The sequence below is a fragment of the Larimichthys crocea genome, chromosome I, assembly GCF_000972845.2.
Source record: "Larimichthys crocea isolate SSNF chromosome I, L_crocea_2.0, whole genome shotgun sequence".
NCBI lineage: Eukaryota > Metazoa > Chordata > Actinopteri > Sciaenidae > Larimichthys > Larimichthys crocea.
In genome coordinates this window covers 35,589,133-35,606,882 of record NC_040011.1, presented here as the reverse complement: position 1 = coordinate 35,606,882, position 17,750 = coordinate 35,589,133, and the positions used below count along the sequence as shown (strand labels likewise).

Sequence of the window (17,750 nt, the reverse complement as noted above, 5' to 3'; positions counted from 1 at the left end):
AAGTGACAGTAGCGCGAAGGCATAATATGTAGAGATGTGTGTGCAATAAAGTGCAAAAAGTGTAACAGAGGTGCATGATACAGATGTAACTAGAGATATTCACATATATAACAATGCTGAACTATACAGTACAGATGTATGTTATGTGTTTTTTATGAATGAGAGGCAGATTGACAACTGCACTGAGCAATGCAGAGACAAAATGCCACCACGAGGCTACAAATATCATCTTTATTTACATGTTGAAACAAGACAGGAAGAAGAATCTTACTTTTGTTCACGACTGATTCAAAATGAAGTTAAAATAGGAATAATATCATTTCTGGTTTTAATCAGAGTAATTTCTATTTGTCAGCCAACAGAGAGGTGCTGTAAAGTGAGATGCCTCTGTCAGGTTTTGGTTTCTGAAATTAGTGTTAGCCAGCATCCACAATACTAGCACTCTGAAACCGAAGCAGCTGAACTGAATTCAGCCATCATTCATTGTATCTTTTATACCATGGCCTTTCCCTCTGTGGCATGTTAAAATGTCTGCTGTGAGAAATGTCTGTCAAATAACAAAGATGAAGTACAGTATATATCTCACAATGAAAGCAATGTGATGATCAGCACTGTTGCTAAACAGTGTCAATGTGCGTGCACTAGAGCTGTAGGGGTATTTTATGGCAGAATTAAGGGGAATTTATAGGATTTTTATCATGATTTCTACCTTGGTGAGTCCAGCTGCAGCAGACGTTCCAGTAAGCTGAGGGCAGTGTTCAGCTCTCTAAACCTGGTGCCCCTTGCTGGTCAGGAGCAGCTTTGCATAGCGGTACTGAGCCTGTCTGTGACCCCCCACTGCTGCCTGCCAGTAGTAAGGCAGAGCCTTGAAAGAGAAAGAAAAAGAAAAAAACATCGTTTCAAAACTCATTTCTGTTTCCAGAGAAGAGAAAGTCCAATAATTTTCAGAATGATGAAGCAGTCAATGAAGTAAAGCATCCTGATTGTCACCTTATCTTTGTCCTTGGGACTCCTCTGCCTTTCTCGTAGCACACACCCAAGTTAAACTGGGCCTTGCTATAACCCTGCGGAGCGGCAGCTACAAAACATGTAAAAGCTTCCTCGTAGTTCTCACTCTTGGCACTTTCTAGACCTGTCATAAACAGACATAAAGACTCGGTTATGGAGAGAGGAAAACAAATATGGTTCATTTTGCAAAACATTTTAGACTGAACAGGGAGAACATATGATATTTGTTTGTGTAAAATGGAGTGTCTGGAGTAGAAATGAATGTGTGTGAAAATTATTGTCTCAATAAATAATTACCAAGGATGTTGAGGATAACAGGGACACTGGTGTCTTCCACGTGTTTGAAGGTTCTGTGCTGCTTCGGTCAGCCTCTCCTCATCAGACAGGATGCCCTGAAAACACAGAGAGGATTAAAAAACAGATTATTTAATTTGATTTTTTACCTATATTTTACTAGGCTGGGCATTAGGAAGAATTTTCCGATTTACAATGATGGAGATAGAGAGTTCAAGACACTGAGACAAAATAAACCTGCAAACTAAAGGAGGTAGACTTTCACCTTGTCATTAGCATCTTTTGTCTCTGTGCTGTCTCGGCTGGCATCATCCTGCAGAGGACAGGTCGCTGACAGAAGTGTTTCATCTGTGCATCAGGAAGAACAAATTATTATCCTTGCCCACGCATAAAAGGTGAACAAAACTTGAGAAACATATCATTTTAAAACATATCAGTAAATTATGACTTGCACAGAACAAACCGGTATTTGAGGGCTGGTCAGAGCCAGAGCAATACAGAAGTCAGATGGCCTCCTCATTGCTGCTGTGAAGACTGGTGCCCACCTGAGCTGCTGCTGCTGCTCTGAGCCGGCAGCTGGTTCTTGGTTCTGTCTCTCTGTCACCTCCTGCAGACACAACGCACTCCGTCCTCTGGGCAGGACATCACGTTGAGACACTGGAGCACAGACAGAACACGGTTATAAAATTAGGATTACCCTGGGGTGCAGATGTTTTAACTCATATAGATAGCGTGTGTATCCTGTCTTTTGCATGTCTCGTGCACGTCCCTTGTTTGGCATGTGATTACTGAGGCTGGCAGGGAGAGAAATTAATAAATCAATAGTACAAGGTCAGGAGAGACATGCGCATACTGAGCAGATTATGTATCATATTTGTTATGATATTATCTGTATCAGTGGGAGGTGTCAGAGACAGCCCATTTTTAAAAATGTATAAGAACCAACTGTTAGAGCTCCTCAGGGAGCCTTTTCTCGGTAACCCCTCTGTGTGTTACACTTGTAAAAACGCCCTTCTGTACAAGAATAATAAATCAACTTAAACTTGATACTTTAAAATCCAGTCTTCCTTATTCCATAACAGACACAACAAAAGGATACTGATCACACAAGATTAAAAAGTCAAAGGATTGTCATGTATAACTACTGTATCTTGGCAAAGGATTTTATCTTGGTGAACCGTCAGTGGGTCTATTGTTTTAGTTACAATACTGTAATAAGGACCACAGATCTGCAGCAGGATGCGGTAGCCACATCTTGTGCAGCTTGAGGTGCGGTCTGGGCTCCAGGATCGGACTCGGCTCAGTGCCTGAAGAGAGCCGGGGTGGATCCTCCTGCAGAACTGCATGAACAGAACTGCTGCAGCACTCTGTGGAGAAACATCAGCTCCACTGTTACCACTGTCATGAGGTGTATATACACAGTGTTTTCCCAATGTGTGAGCACAACAACATTAAGTAACAATCAGTCCTGTTGGACCATCTTCTCATTCTCACAAGTCTCACGTGAAAAGTAAGTTCAAATTATACACGGTCTGTGCTTTAGTAGAGCAGCATAACTCCTCGTGGCAGCGTGCAACAAGTGACGAGCAGAGAGGTGACGGTGCCAGAGAAACAATGGTACACAACAGGAAGTGGACAGAAAAAATGTAGTTTGTCAGTTAATAATGCTACAGCTTCCCAAGTTAACGTTGACAACACGTTTTTTAACCGCAAGTAGCGTTAGCTACTTAATTAGCTGCTTGTCATTACGGTACTACCTGGTGTGTCCAGAGGAGCAGGGATGAGGAGAGAGGAGGGAGCAGAGGAGAGGAATGAGGAGAGGAGGCAAAAGAGAGGAGAGAGGAGGAGAGCAAAGAGAGGAGAGAGAGAGGGCGAGAGAGAGTGAGAGAGGGGAGAGCAGAGAGGAGAGGAGAGAGAGAGGAGAGAGAAGAGAGCAGGCAGGGGTAGAGGAGAGAGAGATAGAAGGGAGAGGTTGTAGGAAGGCATGAGAGGCGGGGAGAGGAGAGAGGAGATGAGCAAAAAGGAAGGAGAGAGGAGAGGAGCAGAGAGAGAGAGAGAGAGGAGCAGGGAGAGGAGAGAGGAGCAGGGAGAGAGTTGCAGAGAGGTCGTGAGGAAAGGGACAGGGAGAAGGAGAGGAGGAGTGAGGAGTGCAAGGAGTGAGAGAGTGAGTGGAAGGAGAAAGAGGTATGATATAATGAGAGGAGCAGGGGAGAGGCAGAGAGATAGGGTGGTAGGAGTATCAGGAGCAGTGAGAGTAGGATTAAGGACAGTAAAAGTAGAAGTTTTAATAAAATTCATTATTATACTTGTTGTTCTTCTCTGCGCCCTCACCCTCATATTTCCACATGTACTGTTTGTAATTTGTATTTCTATAAGACTGACCAGTGAGAACATCTAACAGGGAGAAAGGCAATCAAGCCACCCCACTGCTGAGCTCCACTACAGAAGAGCTTCAGGCTGGATGTGGGCCTGTCATTAAGTCTTTTCTGACTTGTAAATAATAAAAAGGGGTGGAGTAAATTTCTCTGTGTTGTGACAGTAAATATTTAAAATATTTGCTACAGATAAATGTCAAAAGCGTAAAATTGATCCATACAAATACAAACGTGTACAATCCTGTCTATAAGGACTCCAGGGTCATTTAATTTGAAACTATTCTCACTCGCATGATGCGGGTCAACTTCGCATATCCTCATGGACACGGACACAGCAGCAGCACTCTGGCTCTAAAAAAACACTCTAGGGGAAAACACTGTACACTGCTGTACATGGCCAGGAATGTTTAAAACCATGTCCTATGGAGAGCAAACAGTCTGCAGGTTTCTCAAACTGATAAGCCAGTTTACATCAGTAGTATATATGTGACATGCCCATCCAACAAGCATCCAGGGCTGTGTATTGGAAGCTCAGCACACAACCATACTGAAAGGTCTCTGTTGTCTCCTCCGTCTCTCTCATCCTCCTCTTCTCATCCTGCTCTTTGTGAGAGCTGAAAACAGCACAAAATAAATAAAACAATGTTTGTTGTCTGCTGTATTAGGCATCACACAACAATACTGCAGACTGCTTTGTTTCTGTTCCCTCGACTAACCCTCTTCACTCCTACACAGCGATGCTGCGGGATGATGTAATGAGCTGAAAGGGAAGCAAGTGAATGGCGCTACAAGCAGAGAACGGGTTCAAAAAGACGGGAAAGAGAAGAAAAACATAGTAGAAAAGGAATAGCACTAAGGTTCGGTGTTAAGTCAAGCTCTCTTTTATTCATTTTCATCACTGATAATAAGACAAAAGGGGGCAAACGGGCTTTTTTCTTTCTTTTTCTTCTTTTCTTTCTCTTTTCTTTTCTTCCCTCTTTTCTTCTTTTTTCTTTTCCTTCTTTTTCTTCCTTTTCTTCCATTCTTTTCTTTTTCTTCATTCTTCTTTTTTCCTTTTCTTTCTTTTTCTTCCTTCTTTTCTTCTTTTTCTTTCCTTTCCTTTTCCTTCCTTTTTCGTTCTTCTTTTTTTTCTTTTTCCTTTTTCTTTTTTCTCTTTCTTGTCTTCGTCTTTTCTTCTCTTTCTTGCCCGTTCTTTTTTCTTCCTTTTCTCTCCTTTCCTTTTTTCTTCCTCTTGTTTCTTTTGTTTCTTGTTTCTTTTTCCTTTCTTTTCTTCTTTCGTTGTCTTTTCTTCGTCTTCTTTTTCTTTTCTTTTTCTTCTCCTTTCTTCTCGTGTATTCTCTTTTCCTTTTCCGTTTTCGTCCTTTTCTCTTCTTTTCCTTTCTTTTCTTTCTCTTCCGTCTTTCTTCTTCTCCTTCTCTTTTCTTTTTCTTCCTCCCTTTCTTCCTTCTTTTCTACTCTTTTTTTTTTTCTCTTTTTTCTTTTCGCGTCTTTTCCTTTCCTGCTTCCTGTTTCTTTTTCTTCTTCGTTTCGTTTCTAACCGTCTTTTCTACCCTCTTTTTTCTTTCTTTCTTTCCTTCTTTCTTCTTTCTTTTCCTTCTCTCCTTTTCGTTGCTTTTCTTTTTCTTCCTTCTTTTTCTTTCAAGTCTTCTTCCTATTTTTTTTCTTCTTTCTTTCTTTCTTTTCTTCTTCTTCTTCTTTTTCTTGTCTTCTTTTCTTCTTTCTTTTGAGGAAAAAAAAAAGAAAAAAAAGAAAAAAAGAAAAAAGTAAGAAAAAGAGAATTCTTTTCTTTTCTTTTCTTTTTCTTGTCTTTTCTTCCTTCTTTCTATTTCTACGGTGTTTTAAATCATCAGACCTGAAAAACGAATGAAACACACAAAGAAAAGGGAAAGTAACCCTGGCTGTCAGAGGTGGTGTGGGTTTCCGAGGAGGTCGAGAGGACGGTGGGAGCTGCTGAAGACCACTCGTCCTCCACTGGGTGGTTTCTGTGGAAGTCCCCGCAGGGGGGGTTGTTGCCGATACATCGATGCAGAGCTGAACCTGGTGGAAAAAAAAACAAAAACGAGCAGAATCGACATTAATAATTTAATAAGGCCCAGTGGTATGGAAAACGACTTAAAACATGCAAAAACCTCATATAAATTCCTTGGCTTTCCAGGAAAGAAAAACTATATAATAATACGACAGACCAGTGTATTTCACGCTGGAGTTACTTCATTAGCAGTCCATTTAATCAAGTAAAAGTTAATTTACAATAATACAAGAGTATTTAGCAGTAGCACATACAAATGGCATATTCGCAGTAACAATGAATTATGTTTTGTATAGGGTTTCTATATATGTACACACAGACACATACAGAGAGATATAAAACAACAAATCTAAAATAAGGTTGTCACACAAGGAATTTCTCTTGTGAGTTTTTGGTGCATGAAAAACAGTGAGTTTAAATTGTTATAGAACAGTGCATTTGGGCATTTGTTGTGTATCTTTTTTCATTTGTTATTCTAATGTTTATTAACCTCCCAGCCCTCTTTAACAAAAGGAGTTTGGACAGCCCTGATCTAAAGAAACCAGCTGTGCAGGAAGTGACCTCACGTCAACTGACAGGACCAGAATAAAACCGAAATAAACCCGAAAAAAACCGCGACCGTAAACCTCGAAAAAATAAAACCAAACCCAAAACCGGCTGTGACTTGTGTCAGATTTCAGAGACAGATCAAAAACTAATCTTACAAACGTTAAATGAACTCACTCACAGCCGTCCAGGATAAACAAGAAAATAAACAAACAACTCAATACGTCATAACTTTGTCAAAACTAACTGTGGGTCAGGAAACAACAAAACAATGGAGTTCCTCCTCCTTTTCCCTGATTTTCAGACATTAATGAATTAACAGAAAACCATTGTGAGTGCAGCCCTGGAAAGCAGGTCCCAGGACTTGTTGTCTGTTTAGTGTCAACATGAATGAGAGGCAGATTGACAACTGCACTGAGCAATGCAGAGACAAAATGCCAACACGAGGCTACAAATATCATCTTTATTTACATTCTGAAAGACCTGTTGAAACAAGACAGGAAGAGGAATCTTACTTTTGTTCACTGACTGATTCAAAATGAAGTTAAAATAGGAATAATATCATTTCTGGTTTTAATCAGAGTAACTTTCTATTTGTCAGCCAACAGAGAGGTGCTGTAAAGTGAGATGCCTCTGTCAGGTTTTGGTTTCTGAAATTAGTGTTAGCCAGCATCCACAATACTAGCACTCTGAAACCGAAGCAGCTGAACTGAATTCAGCCATCATTCATTGTATCTTTTATACCAGTGCCTTTCCTCTGTGGCATGTTAAAATGTCTGCTGTGAGAAATGTCTGTCAAATAACAAAGATGAAGTACAGTATATTATCTCACAATAAAAGCAATGTGATGATCAGCACTGTTGCTAAACAGTGTTCAATGTACGTGCACTAGAGCTGTGGGGGTATTTTATGGCAGAATTAAGGTGAATTTATAGGATTTTATCATGATTTCTACCTTGGTGAGTCCAGCTGCAGCAGACTGTTCCAGTAAGCTGATGGCAGTGTTCAGCTCCTCTAAACTCTGGTGCCCCTTGCTGGTCAGGAGCAGCTTTGCATAGCGGTACTGAGCCTGTCTGTGACCCCCCACTGCTGCCTGCCAGTAGTAATGCAGAGCCTTGAAAAGAAAAGAAAAGAAAAAAACATCGTTTCAAAACTCATTTCTGTTTCCAGAGAAGAGAAAGTCCAATAATTTTCAGAATGATGAAGCATTCAATGAAGTAAAGCATTCCTGATTGTCACCTTGTCTTTGTCCTTGCGGACTCCTCTGCCTTTCTCGTAGCACACACCCACGTTAAACTGGGCCTTGCTATAACCCTGCTGAGCGGCAGCTACAAAACATGTAAAAGCTTCCTCGTAGTTCTCACTCTTGGCACTTTCTAGACCTGTCATAAACAGACAGATAAAGACTCGGTTATGGAGAGAGGAAAACAAATATGGTTCATTTTGCAAAACATTTTAGACTGAACAGGGAGAACATATGATATTTGTTTTGTGTAAAATGGAGTGTCTGGGGTAGAAATGAATGTGTGAAAATGATGTGTCTCAATAAATAATTACCAATGATGTTGAGGATAACAGGGACACTGGTGTCTTCCACGTGTTTGAGGTTCTGTGCTGCTTCTGTCAGCCTCTCCTCATCAGACAGGATGCCCTGAAAACACAGGAGAGGATTAAAAAACAAGATTATTTTAATTTGATTTATATATCCTATATTTTACTAGGCTGGGCATTAGGAAGAATTTCCGATTTACAATGATGGAGATAGAGAGTTCAAGACACTGAGACAAAATAAACCTGACAAACTAAAGGAGGTAGACTTTCACCTTGTCATTAGCATCTTTTGTCTCTGTGCTGTCTCGGCTGGCATCATTCTGCAGAGGACAGGTCGCTGACAGAAGTGTTTCATCTGTGCATCAGGTAAGAACAAATTATTATCCTTGTCCCACGCATAAAAGGTGAACAAAACTTTGAGAAACATATCATTTTAAAACATATCAGTAAATTATGACTTGCACAGAACAAACCTGGTATTTGAGGCTGGTCAGAGCCAGAGCAATCAGAAGTCAGATGGTCCTGCTCATTGCTGCTGTGAAGACTGGTGCCACCTGAGCTGCTGCTGCTGCTCTGAGCCGGCAACTGGTCTTGGTTCTGTCTCTCTGTCACCTCCTGCAGACACAACGCACTCCGTCCTCTGGGCAGGACATCACGTTGAGACACTGGAGCACAGACAGACACGGTTATAAAAATTAGGATTACCCTGGGGTGCAGATGTTTTAACTCATATAGATAGCGTGTGTATCCTGTCTTTTGCATGTCTCGTGCACGTCCCTTGTTTGGCATGTGATTTACTGAGGCTGGCAGGGAGAGATAATTATAAATCAATAGTACAAGGTCAGGAGAGACATGCGCATTACTGAGCAGATTATGTATCATATTTGTTATGATATTATCTGTATCAGTGGGAGGTGTCAGAGACAGCCCATTTTTTAAAAATGTATAAGAACCAACTGTTAGAGCTCCTCAGGGAGCCTTTTCTCTGTAACCCCTCTTGTGTGTTACACTGTTAAACGCTCCTTCTTGTACAAGAATAATAAATTCAACTTAAACTTTGATACTTTAAAATCCAGTCTTCCTTATTCCATAACAGAAACAACAAAATGATACTGATCACACAAGATTAAAAAGTCAAAGGATTGTATAACTACTGTATCTAGGCAAAGGATTTTATCTTAGGTGAACCGTCAGTGGGACTATTGTTTAGTTACAATACTGTAATAAGGACTCACAGATCTGCAGCAGGATGCGGTAGCCACATCTGTGCAGCTTGGAGGGTGCTGTCTGGGCTCCAGGGATCGGACTCGGCTCAGTGCCTGAAGAGAGCCGGGAGTGGATCCTCCTGCAGAACTGCATGAACAGAACTGCTGCAGCACTCTGTGGAGAAACATCAGCTCCACTGTTACCACTGTCATGAGGTGTATATACACCAGTGTTTCCCCAATGTGTGAGCACAACAACATTAAGTAACACATCAAGTCCTGTTGGACCATCTTCTCATTCTTCACAAGTCATCTACGTGAAAAGTAACGTTCAAACTTATACACGGTCTGTGCTTTAGTAGAGCAGCATAACTCCTCGTGGCAGCGTGCAACAAGTGAGCGAGCAGAGAGAGTGACAGTGAACAGAGAAACAATGGTACACAACAGGAAGTTGACAGAAAATGTAGTTTGTCAGTTAATAAATGCTACAGCTTCCCAAGTTAACGTTGACAACACGTTTTTTAACCGCTAAGTAGCGTTAGCTACGTTAATTAGCTGCTTGTCATTACGGTACTACCTGTGTGTGTCCAGAGGAGCAGGGAGAGGAGAGAGGAGAGGAGCAGAGAGAGGAATGAGGAGAGGAGCAAAGAGAGGAGAGAGGAGAGGAGCAAAGAGAGGAGAGAGGAGAGGAGCAGAGAGAGGAGTGAGGAGAGGAGCAGAGAGAGGAGAGAGAAGAGGAGCAGGGAGAGGAGAGAGAAGAGGAGCAGGGAGAGGTGTGAGGAAATGAGCAGAGAGAGGAGAGAGGAGAGGAGCAGGGAGAGGAGAGAGGAGAGGAGCAGGGAGAGGAGAGAGGAGCGGAGCAGAGAGAGGAGAGAGGAGAGGAGCAGAGAGAGGAGAGGAGAGGAGCAGAGAGAGGAGAGAGGAGAGGAGCAGAGAGAGGAGTGAGGAAAGGAGCAGGGAGAGGTGTGAGGAAAGGAGCAGGGAGAGGTGTGAGGAAAGGAGCAGGGAGAGGAGAGCGGCAGAGAGAGGAGAGGAGAGGAGCAGAGAGAGGAGCAGGGAGGAGTGAGGAGAGGAGCAGGGAGAGGCGCAGGGAGAGGCGTGAGGAAAGGAGCAGGGAGGGGAGTGAGGAAAGGAGCAGAGAGAGGAGAGAGGAGAGGAGCAGAGAGAGGAATGAGGAAAGGAGTAGGGAGAGGAGAGAGGAGAGGAGCAGAGAGAGGAGAGAGGAGAGAAGCAGGGAGAGGTGTGAGGAGAGGAGCAGAGAGAGGAGAGAGGAGATGAGCAGAGAGAGGTGTGAGGAAAGGAGCAGAGAGAGGAGAGAGGAGAGGAGCAGGGAGAGGAGTGAGGAAATGAGCAGAGAGAGGTGTGAGGTGAGGAGTGAGGAAAGTTTTAATAAAATTCATTATTAACTGGTTTCTGGCCTCACCCTCATGATTTCCACATGTACTGTTTGTATTTGTATTTCTATAAGACTGACCTGAGAACAGTCTACAGGGAGAGCATCAATGGCCACCCCACTGCTGAGCTCCACTACAGAAGAGCTCAGGCTGGATGTGGGCCGTGTCATTAAGTCTTCTGACTTGTAAATAAATAAAAAGGTGTGAGTAAATTTCTGTGTTGTGACATTAAATATTTAAAATATTTGCTACAGATAAATGTCAAAAGCTGTAAATTGATCCATACAAATACAAACGTGTACAATCCTGTCTATAAGGACTCCAGGGTCATTTAATTTGAAACTATTCTCACTCGCATGAATGCGGGTCAACTTCGCATCCTCATGGACACGGACACAGCAGCACTGCTGCTAAAAAAACACTCTAGGGGAAACACTGTACACTGCTGTACATGCCAGGAATGTTTAACCATGTCCTATGGAGAGCAAACAGTCTGCAGGGTTTCTCAACACACTGATAAGCCAGTTTACATGCAGTAGTATATATGTGACATACCCATCCAACAGCATCCAGGGCTGTGTAATGTGGAAGCTCAGCACAGCCATACTGAAAGGTCCTCTGTTGTCTCCTCCTCTTCTCATCCTGCTCTTTGTGAGAGCTGAAAACAGCACAAAATAAAATAAAACAATGTTTGTTGTCTGTATTAAGGCATCACACAAATACTGCAGACTGCTTTGTTTCTGTTCCCTCGACTAACCCTCTTCACTCCTACAGCAGATGCTGCTGGATGATGTAATGAGCTGAAAGGGAAGCAGTGAATGCGCTACAAGCAGAGAACGGGTTCAAAGACGGGTAAAGGAAGAAGAAACAATAGAGAAAAGGTAGCCTCTAAGGTTCGGTGTTAATTCAAGCTCTCTTTTCATCAGCTGATAATAAGACAAAGGCAACGTGCTTTTTCTTTTCTTCCTTCTTTCTACGGTTTTATCATCAGACCTGAAAAACGTATGAACACACGAAAAAGAAAAGGGAAAGTACCTGCTGTCAGAGGTGTGTCGAGAGGTCGAGAGGACGGTGGAGCTGCTGAAGACCTCGTCCTCCACATGGTGGTTCTGTGGCAGTCGCAGGGGGTTGTTGCCGTAGCATCGATGCAGAGCTGAGACGTGGTGGAAAAAAAACAAAAACAGCAGAAATAAGACATTAATGCCCAGTGTAATGAGAAAACTACTTAAAACATGCAAAACCTCATATAAATTCCTTGGACATTTCCAGGAAAGAAAAACTATATAATAATACGACAGACAGTTATTTCAGCTGGAGTTACTTCATTAGCAGTCCATTTAAACTCAAGTAAAGTTAATTTACAAAGAATACAAAGAGTATTTTAGCAGTAGCACATACAAATGCATAGTTCTGCAGTAACATGACTTATGTTTTGTATAGGTTTCTGATATATGTACACACAGACACATACAGAGAGATGTAAAAACACAAATCTAAAATCAGGTTTTCACACAAGGAATTTCTCTTGTGAGTTTTTGGTGCATGAAAAACATTGAGTTTAAATTGTTAGAGAACAGTGCATTTGTGCATTTGTGTGTATCTTTTTCATTTGTTATTCTAATGTTATTATTAACTCCCAGCCCTCTTTACAAAAGGAGTTTGGACAGCCCTGATCTAAAGAAACCAGCTGTGACAGGAAGTGACCTCACGTCACTGACAGGACCAAAATAAACCGGCTGACGGTGTCAGGTGCAGCGACAGAGCAAAAACTATCTTACGAACGTTTAAATGACTCACTCAGCCGTCAGATAAACACAATAAACAACACTCATACTTCATAACTGTGTCAGGAAACAACATGGCAGTTCCTCCAGGGTCAAAGACATTTCTCTCACCTCGGCCAACAAAGCCTTGAACTCTCCACATGGTTCGTCCTGTGCTGGAGCTTCATGTGCAGAGAAGAACAGACGTGTTTAGGTTCATCTTTGAGGAGGTCTGTGTGGCCTCACAGCTCCTCCTCCTCCTCCTCTTTCTTCTTGCGGTTTCACTCCCGCAACTCAGCTCGCGGTGTAATAAAACTACGGTCACGAGATGTGTCCAAGGAGGACAACCCCGGATGTGCCTCAGTTGACGCAATAGAGAAAGTTTGAGAACCACAGCGCCACTGTGCGGTGTGAGGAGGAATTACATGCACAGCGCTACTGTGCGGTGTGAGGAGGAATTACAGGCACAGCGCCACTGTGCGGTGTGAGGAGGAATTACAGCCACAGCGCCACTGTGCGGCGTGAGGAGGAATTAGAGAGAGAGAGAGATACTTTATTACTTTATTGATACCTCTACGGGGAAATTACTTTTTCACTCTGTTTTATTTACATGTCTCTACGGGGAAATTACTTTTTCACTCTGTTTTATTTACATGTATTTTAAACCCAGAACAAACACACACACAGGCAGTACAAGGGCTCATAGACATGCAATGTGGAGAGAGATGGTGGAGTGATGGGGAACCGGCCACCCTCTGGTTCCCAAGCCAAGTCCCTATGAACTGAGCTACTGCCGCCCGCCCGAGTTATAGCCTCAGCGCCACTGTGTGGTGTGATGGGGGAACAGCCTCGCAGCAGACAAAACTGCCCTGAATATTATTTTATGGAATAGGAGATGAAAAGGGACTAATTGTGATAGATAAATACCAAAGCAAGCATTAGTGTCTGGCTTGCAGGGCTGTCAAACTCTATTGCACTGAAAAATTTCCCATTTTTGACAGTATGTTGAGATCTTTTATGGTGTTCTTATAGAGGGGAAGAAAGCACTGGAGGCATGCTCCACTTGTATGTCAACCACCAATCAACAAATGAGTATTGCTATGTATTTAGTAATGTTGTCTTTTTGTTTTTGTTTTGTTTTAAAGTTCTTTTGGACCATCGGTGACACTTAAAGATGACTTATGCTTTGGACTGTGCCAAAAATCGCATTCTACTGTTCTGTCATGTTTTCCTTACTGAAGGTGAGCCTTACTGTGATTAATATGTTTTACACCTGTATTATTTGTTCTAGTGTGATATTCTCTCTGAAAATTAATAAACACACTTGTTGAAAAAATAATAATGTGCTATATTTTAGTTATTTGGGGCATCAATCAATGAGATGATTAGTGGTTCGATCCCCGGCTTCTCCAGACTGTATGTCACAGTGTCATTGGGCAAGTTGTGTGTGTGTGAATGTGTACGTATGATTTAGTTAGCTGAACAGTTGACACCTTGCATGGCAGCCACTGCCACTAGTGAATGAATGTTTGTGTGAATAAGATATGTAGTGCCCTTTAAGTGTTCAGAAGAGTAGAAAGGCGCTGTACAAGTATAGTCCATTTACCATTTATTTATGAATGGAATCAAACACACAATGTGTTGAAATAACATTAATTGGTGCATAGAGTTAGATGTTCTTGCGTTTGTTCATACTGCATTTGTCTATAATTTTCATATTTTTATGTATCTCAGGCTGTGTGTGTGTATTTATTTACATAAATTCCATTGTTGAATATCTCCTGGGACTACAGACTGCACATTCACATGAGGTCAAGTTATTGTGCTGTTAGATGCTGTATGCATACATATTAGAATGTTATATACATTTATTCACTCAGCACAAAGTAGTGTAACAAAAGCTGATTCTAGTGTGCTTAAATTTTGACTACTTTTAGGCCAACAACGTTTCTGCAGTGTGAAGAAGGATTTGACAATATTGGGTCTTTGCTACAATTTACGCTTTGTTAAACTAATTTTATTTTCTTTGTGCAAAGGCGATGATAATGGACTGAGAAATGTATAGAGTGGCCTTAATCAGGCAAACAAAATGTGCATTTATCTCTCTTTATGCACGTGTCTCTCTGTATTGCCACAGCCTTCAAATTAATATGCATTTTTCATTTGGAGACATTTTGATTAGTAGCATATTTAGCATGCAGGTGTTGCTAATGACATTTATTCAATTCATGACAGCATGAATATGTACCAGCATGCACAATACCAGGACCCTGAGACTGTCAAAATATCTTGTGTGAAAAAGGCCTATATATGACTATCACATATGGAACAACATGATTGTCTAAAAAGGTATTGTCATTCTGTGAAAAATTACAGAAAATATAATTTAATTTTTATTTGAACTGGGTTTAGATTAAACACCTTATATCTAAAATCCTGGCTGAGCTGGAGTTTTTTCCTGATTTGCATGCTGCAGGGCTTCTGTAAAACTTGGGTGAAAGTGGGTTTTAATTGTGACAAGAATGTGAAGAAGATGCCATTATCTTTGCAGTATTACACTATGAAAAAAATAGTAAACATAAGAGAATAAAGTGGAGCCAGTCTTAATTATACATCACAAAACTATCCTGCTTCTGAATAGTCCCATGTGTAAATATTCAGGGCACAGGCTGCATAAATAAAGAACTGTATTTTTTTAAAAACCTGTGCGCATACCACAGTTGAATAGTTTCAAATTGTAGCAATGATTAAATATGAATACCTGTGTTGAATACCAGAATTCCTAAAATCGATAGAAATTCAGCTCACCAGGGAAAGCAATGTTTTATTTTGAAATGAGGTTTCGACATATGAATGAGGCAGGTCTTATGATGGTGTCTAATCAAAAATGAACTGATGTTTTGACATTAAAATCCTACACTTCTGCATTTCTCTCTCATACATAGTTTCTCTGAGGACACATAAATGTTTGTTACATCTAGGTAATGTTTCTCAGAATTGAAGAGTCAGTTCAGTTTTACATGGAACTGTATAATGGGCTGAGCGGTGGTGTAGTGAATAAGGAGGCTGTCCTTCAACCAGAAAAGGTGGTACTGATCTATCTGTCTAGATGAATAAAGGATTCACTGAGGGGTTCAGGGGTTGATTTAGTAAACTGCACAGAGCTCATCACTCACCCTGCAGGACGGTTTGGCTTTTCTTTCCTCTACCCATGGGTCAAACAGTGACGCACGCACAGGTTCTTACTGGAAACATACACACTTTCAGTCAAATGGGGGCTTAATCGGGGGCTGAGGGAGGAGATCTGCAGTTGTGAAGTCAGATTAAACTTGGAATAATTCACTCTTTGTCCAGTTTCCATGGTGACACAGTCATCATGTCTTTCACTTAGCATCCTCCTTGGGCGAATATGTCTAGCCTGCAGTAGTTTGTAATGTTAGCAAGATCTCTGCACTGCCAAATAATGTTTGCAGATTCGCCTGGGGCCAAATTTGTCTGGGCAATATGGAAAACACAGCGTCGAGCTGGAAACAGGTTCCCACTAGACCTGACTAATTGAGCAGTTTGTTTTTACCCACGTTTCAGTCTGTACCCAAGTTCTCAAGTTTTAGAAATTTAAAGCAGGGTGGGGACTTAATAAATGCTAAGCAATTTTGGAAATCTCATTTGCTCTTATTTGTAACTTTTAAACACTTTTCCCTTGTCAGTGGAGTTTATGACTTTCTGTCTGCCTGCTTGTTCACAAGCTAATTCTAAGCAATGTGTGAAAGCATGGTTATGAAGCTAAATACTACTGTAGGCAGTGCTGAAATGAAACTGGGTAACAATTACCACAAGTACTTTACTTGAGGAGGCAGAGGAAGAAGTACTTATATTCTATTTACTTCAGCATTTCATTGCTTGCTTCATACTTTTACTCCAATACATTTATTGGACAGCTGTTTTTCAAGATTTTACATGAAAACATACATACCATTCGAAAGTTTGGAAATGCCTTCCACAAAACCTGTTGCTTATTGCAGTCAGACGACTGAGAGTCTGAAGGTCTTTCATGGCTTTCAGTTGTAGAAGGTCCTCTTTAAAAATAAGTGTTTTTTGTCTGAATGTTTTCAAAAAAGTGAAGAAGTATACAATGGTTCAACCAGACTGATGACTGAAAGGACAAAAAGAGACAAAGATCCCTAAGAGCAACAATTAAATGAAACTGTATGAAATGAGTCATTGTTAAAAGAATATAAAAGCCTGGCATTAGATCTAAATAATAATAGGTTACTTTTTCAGTGTCAAGTGCACAATAATGCCTATAACAATTACAGGACATACAAATATCAGATGACCATACTATAAACAAATCACAGTTTAAACCTGTTTAGTCCAACCATTAACTGCAAAGGACCAAAGGACATCAACATCGCAAAATATGAGAGCCTAATTGCACCGTCGTGATGCAGTAATGATCTCAGAGAATTTATGCTTTTCTGGAGTGGAGCTTCTCCCCTGTCATTTCAAATGTAAATGATATGTCTAGTGTCTGAATTATACTGTTTTTATCTGTGTTAAGGTAGCAATTATTCATGATTCTTCATGGTAATTCCAAAACTTCTGAACAGTAGTTTATGAGCTCATAAAATACAACACAGTGTTGAAGATTAAAACAATGGTTCCAAAGCCAGTTTAGCTTGTGACCCCGAACTGAAAAGCACTGTCTTTTCTCTGCACATTTGAATATGTGGCAGGTGCGTCGGAGGAAAGAACAATTTAAATCGAAATGAGAAAACTCCCACACGTTGTAGCGAGACAGTAAGCAGATGTCTGTGAGTTGTTAGCAGTTCCACCTGAGAAAGATTTTGACTTTTTCAATTTTTTTATCTCACCCCTCACATTTGTCTGACTCCTTAGTAGACAACTATAAATGTAATTTGTAACAATATATCAATCACATGGGATGTTTCCCTGCAGAATAATAACTTTTACTTTTACTTCAAGTAGAGCTCCATCGTTATAAGACTTTTAGAAGTAGGATTTTAAATGGAGAACTTGCATTGCTGCAAGCTCCCCCTCCACACAAACAGCACACGCTCACTGCTGCTATACACCCCGTTACCCCTTTCACCCCGACCTCTGGAATCTCAAGCCCTTGTACTTCTCATTCAGAGGAAGGGGAGGGAGGGCAGACATGGACGGACGTGTGGTGGAACCCAACTGGATGACCCGTTTATTTTGTTAGCTGTGTTTGCTGGTGTGAAGCTGGTCTTCAGAATGTGTATATACATGTGTGAGTGGGTGAGATGTGTGTCTTATCTTACCATAGTAAGACTTTACTATCCTCACATAATCTGTGGCTGTTGAACTGTGGATTACAGAGGATTTGTTCAAAGCAGAGTAAGCCTTGGGCGAAGTTGTAGATTTTGTTTGTCTGGCAGAGAAAGCATGCCTGTGTCCTGTGTTATAGTAAAGAAGTGACTGACTGTGTATACATATGTGCATTACAAGGCCATGGCAGCAAATCCTTCAAGCACGAACAGCGTGAAGAGAGGCAGAGACTTAGGTTTGTGTACTAAATTAAGTGAAGGGGGTGGGGGATT

General features: G+C 41.2%; 1 protein-coding gene across 1 annotated transcript in view; it reads right to left on the bottom strand.

The window, feature by feature from the left end:
* Window positions 1–12,523, bottom strand: part of dele1 (DAP3 binding cell death enhancer 1) — a 14,853-nt gene extending 2,330 nt beyond the window's left edge. The window contains exons 1-9 of the mRNA XM_010741331.3: window positions 12,298–12,523; window positions 11,438–11,555; window positions 10,958–11,060; window positions 9,039–9,183; window positions 8,277–8,468; window positions 8,076–8,158; window positions 7,810–7,903; window positions 7,492–7,634; window positions 7,208–7,366 (exon numbers count right to left, since the gene is read on the bottom strand). Coding sequence (XP_010739633.3) covers window positions 7,208–7,366; window positions 7,492–7,634; window positions 7,810–7,903; window positions 8,076–8,158; window positions 8,277–8,468; window positions 9,039–9,183; window positions 10,958–11,060; window positions 11,438–11,555; window positions 12,298–12,328 — 1,068 coding nt within the window. The 5' untranslated portion in view covers window positions 12,329–12,523. The remainder of the gene's footprint in view (window positions 1–7,207; window positions 7,367–7,491; window positions 7,635–7,809; window positions 7,904–8,075; window positions 8,159–8,276; window positions 8,469–9,038; window positions 9,184–10,957; window positions 11,061–11,437; window positions 11,556–12,297) is intronic.
* Between the last annotated feature and the right edge of the window lie 5,227 nt (window positions 12,524–17,750).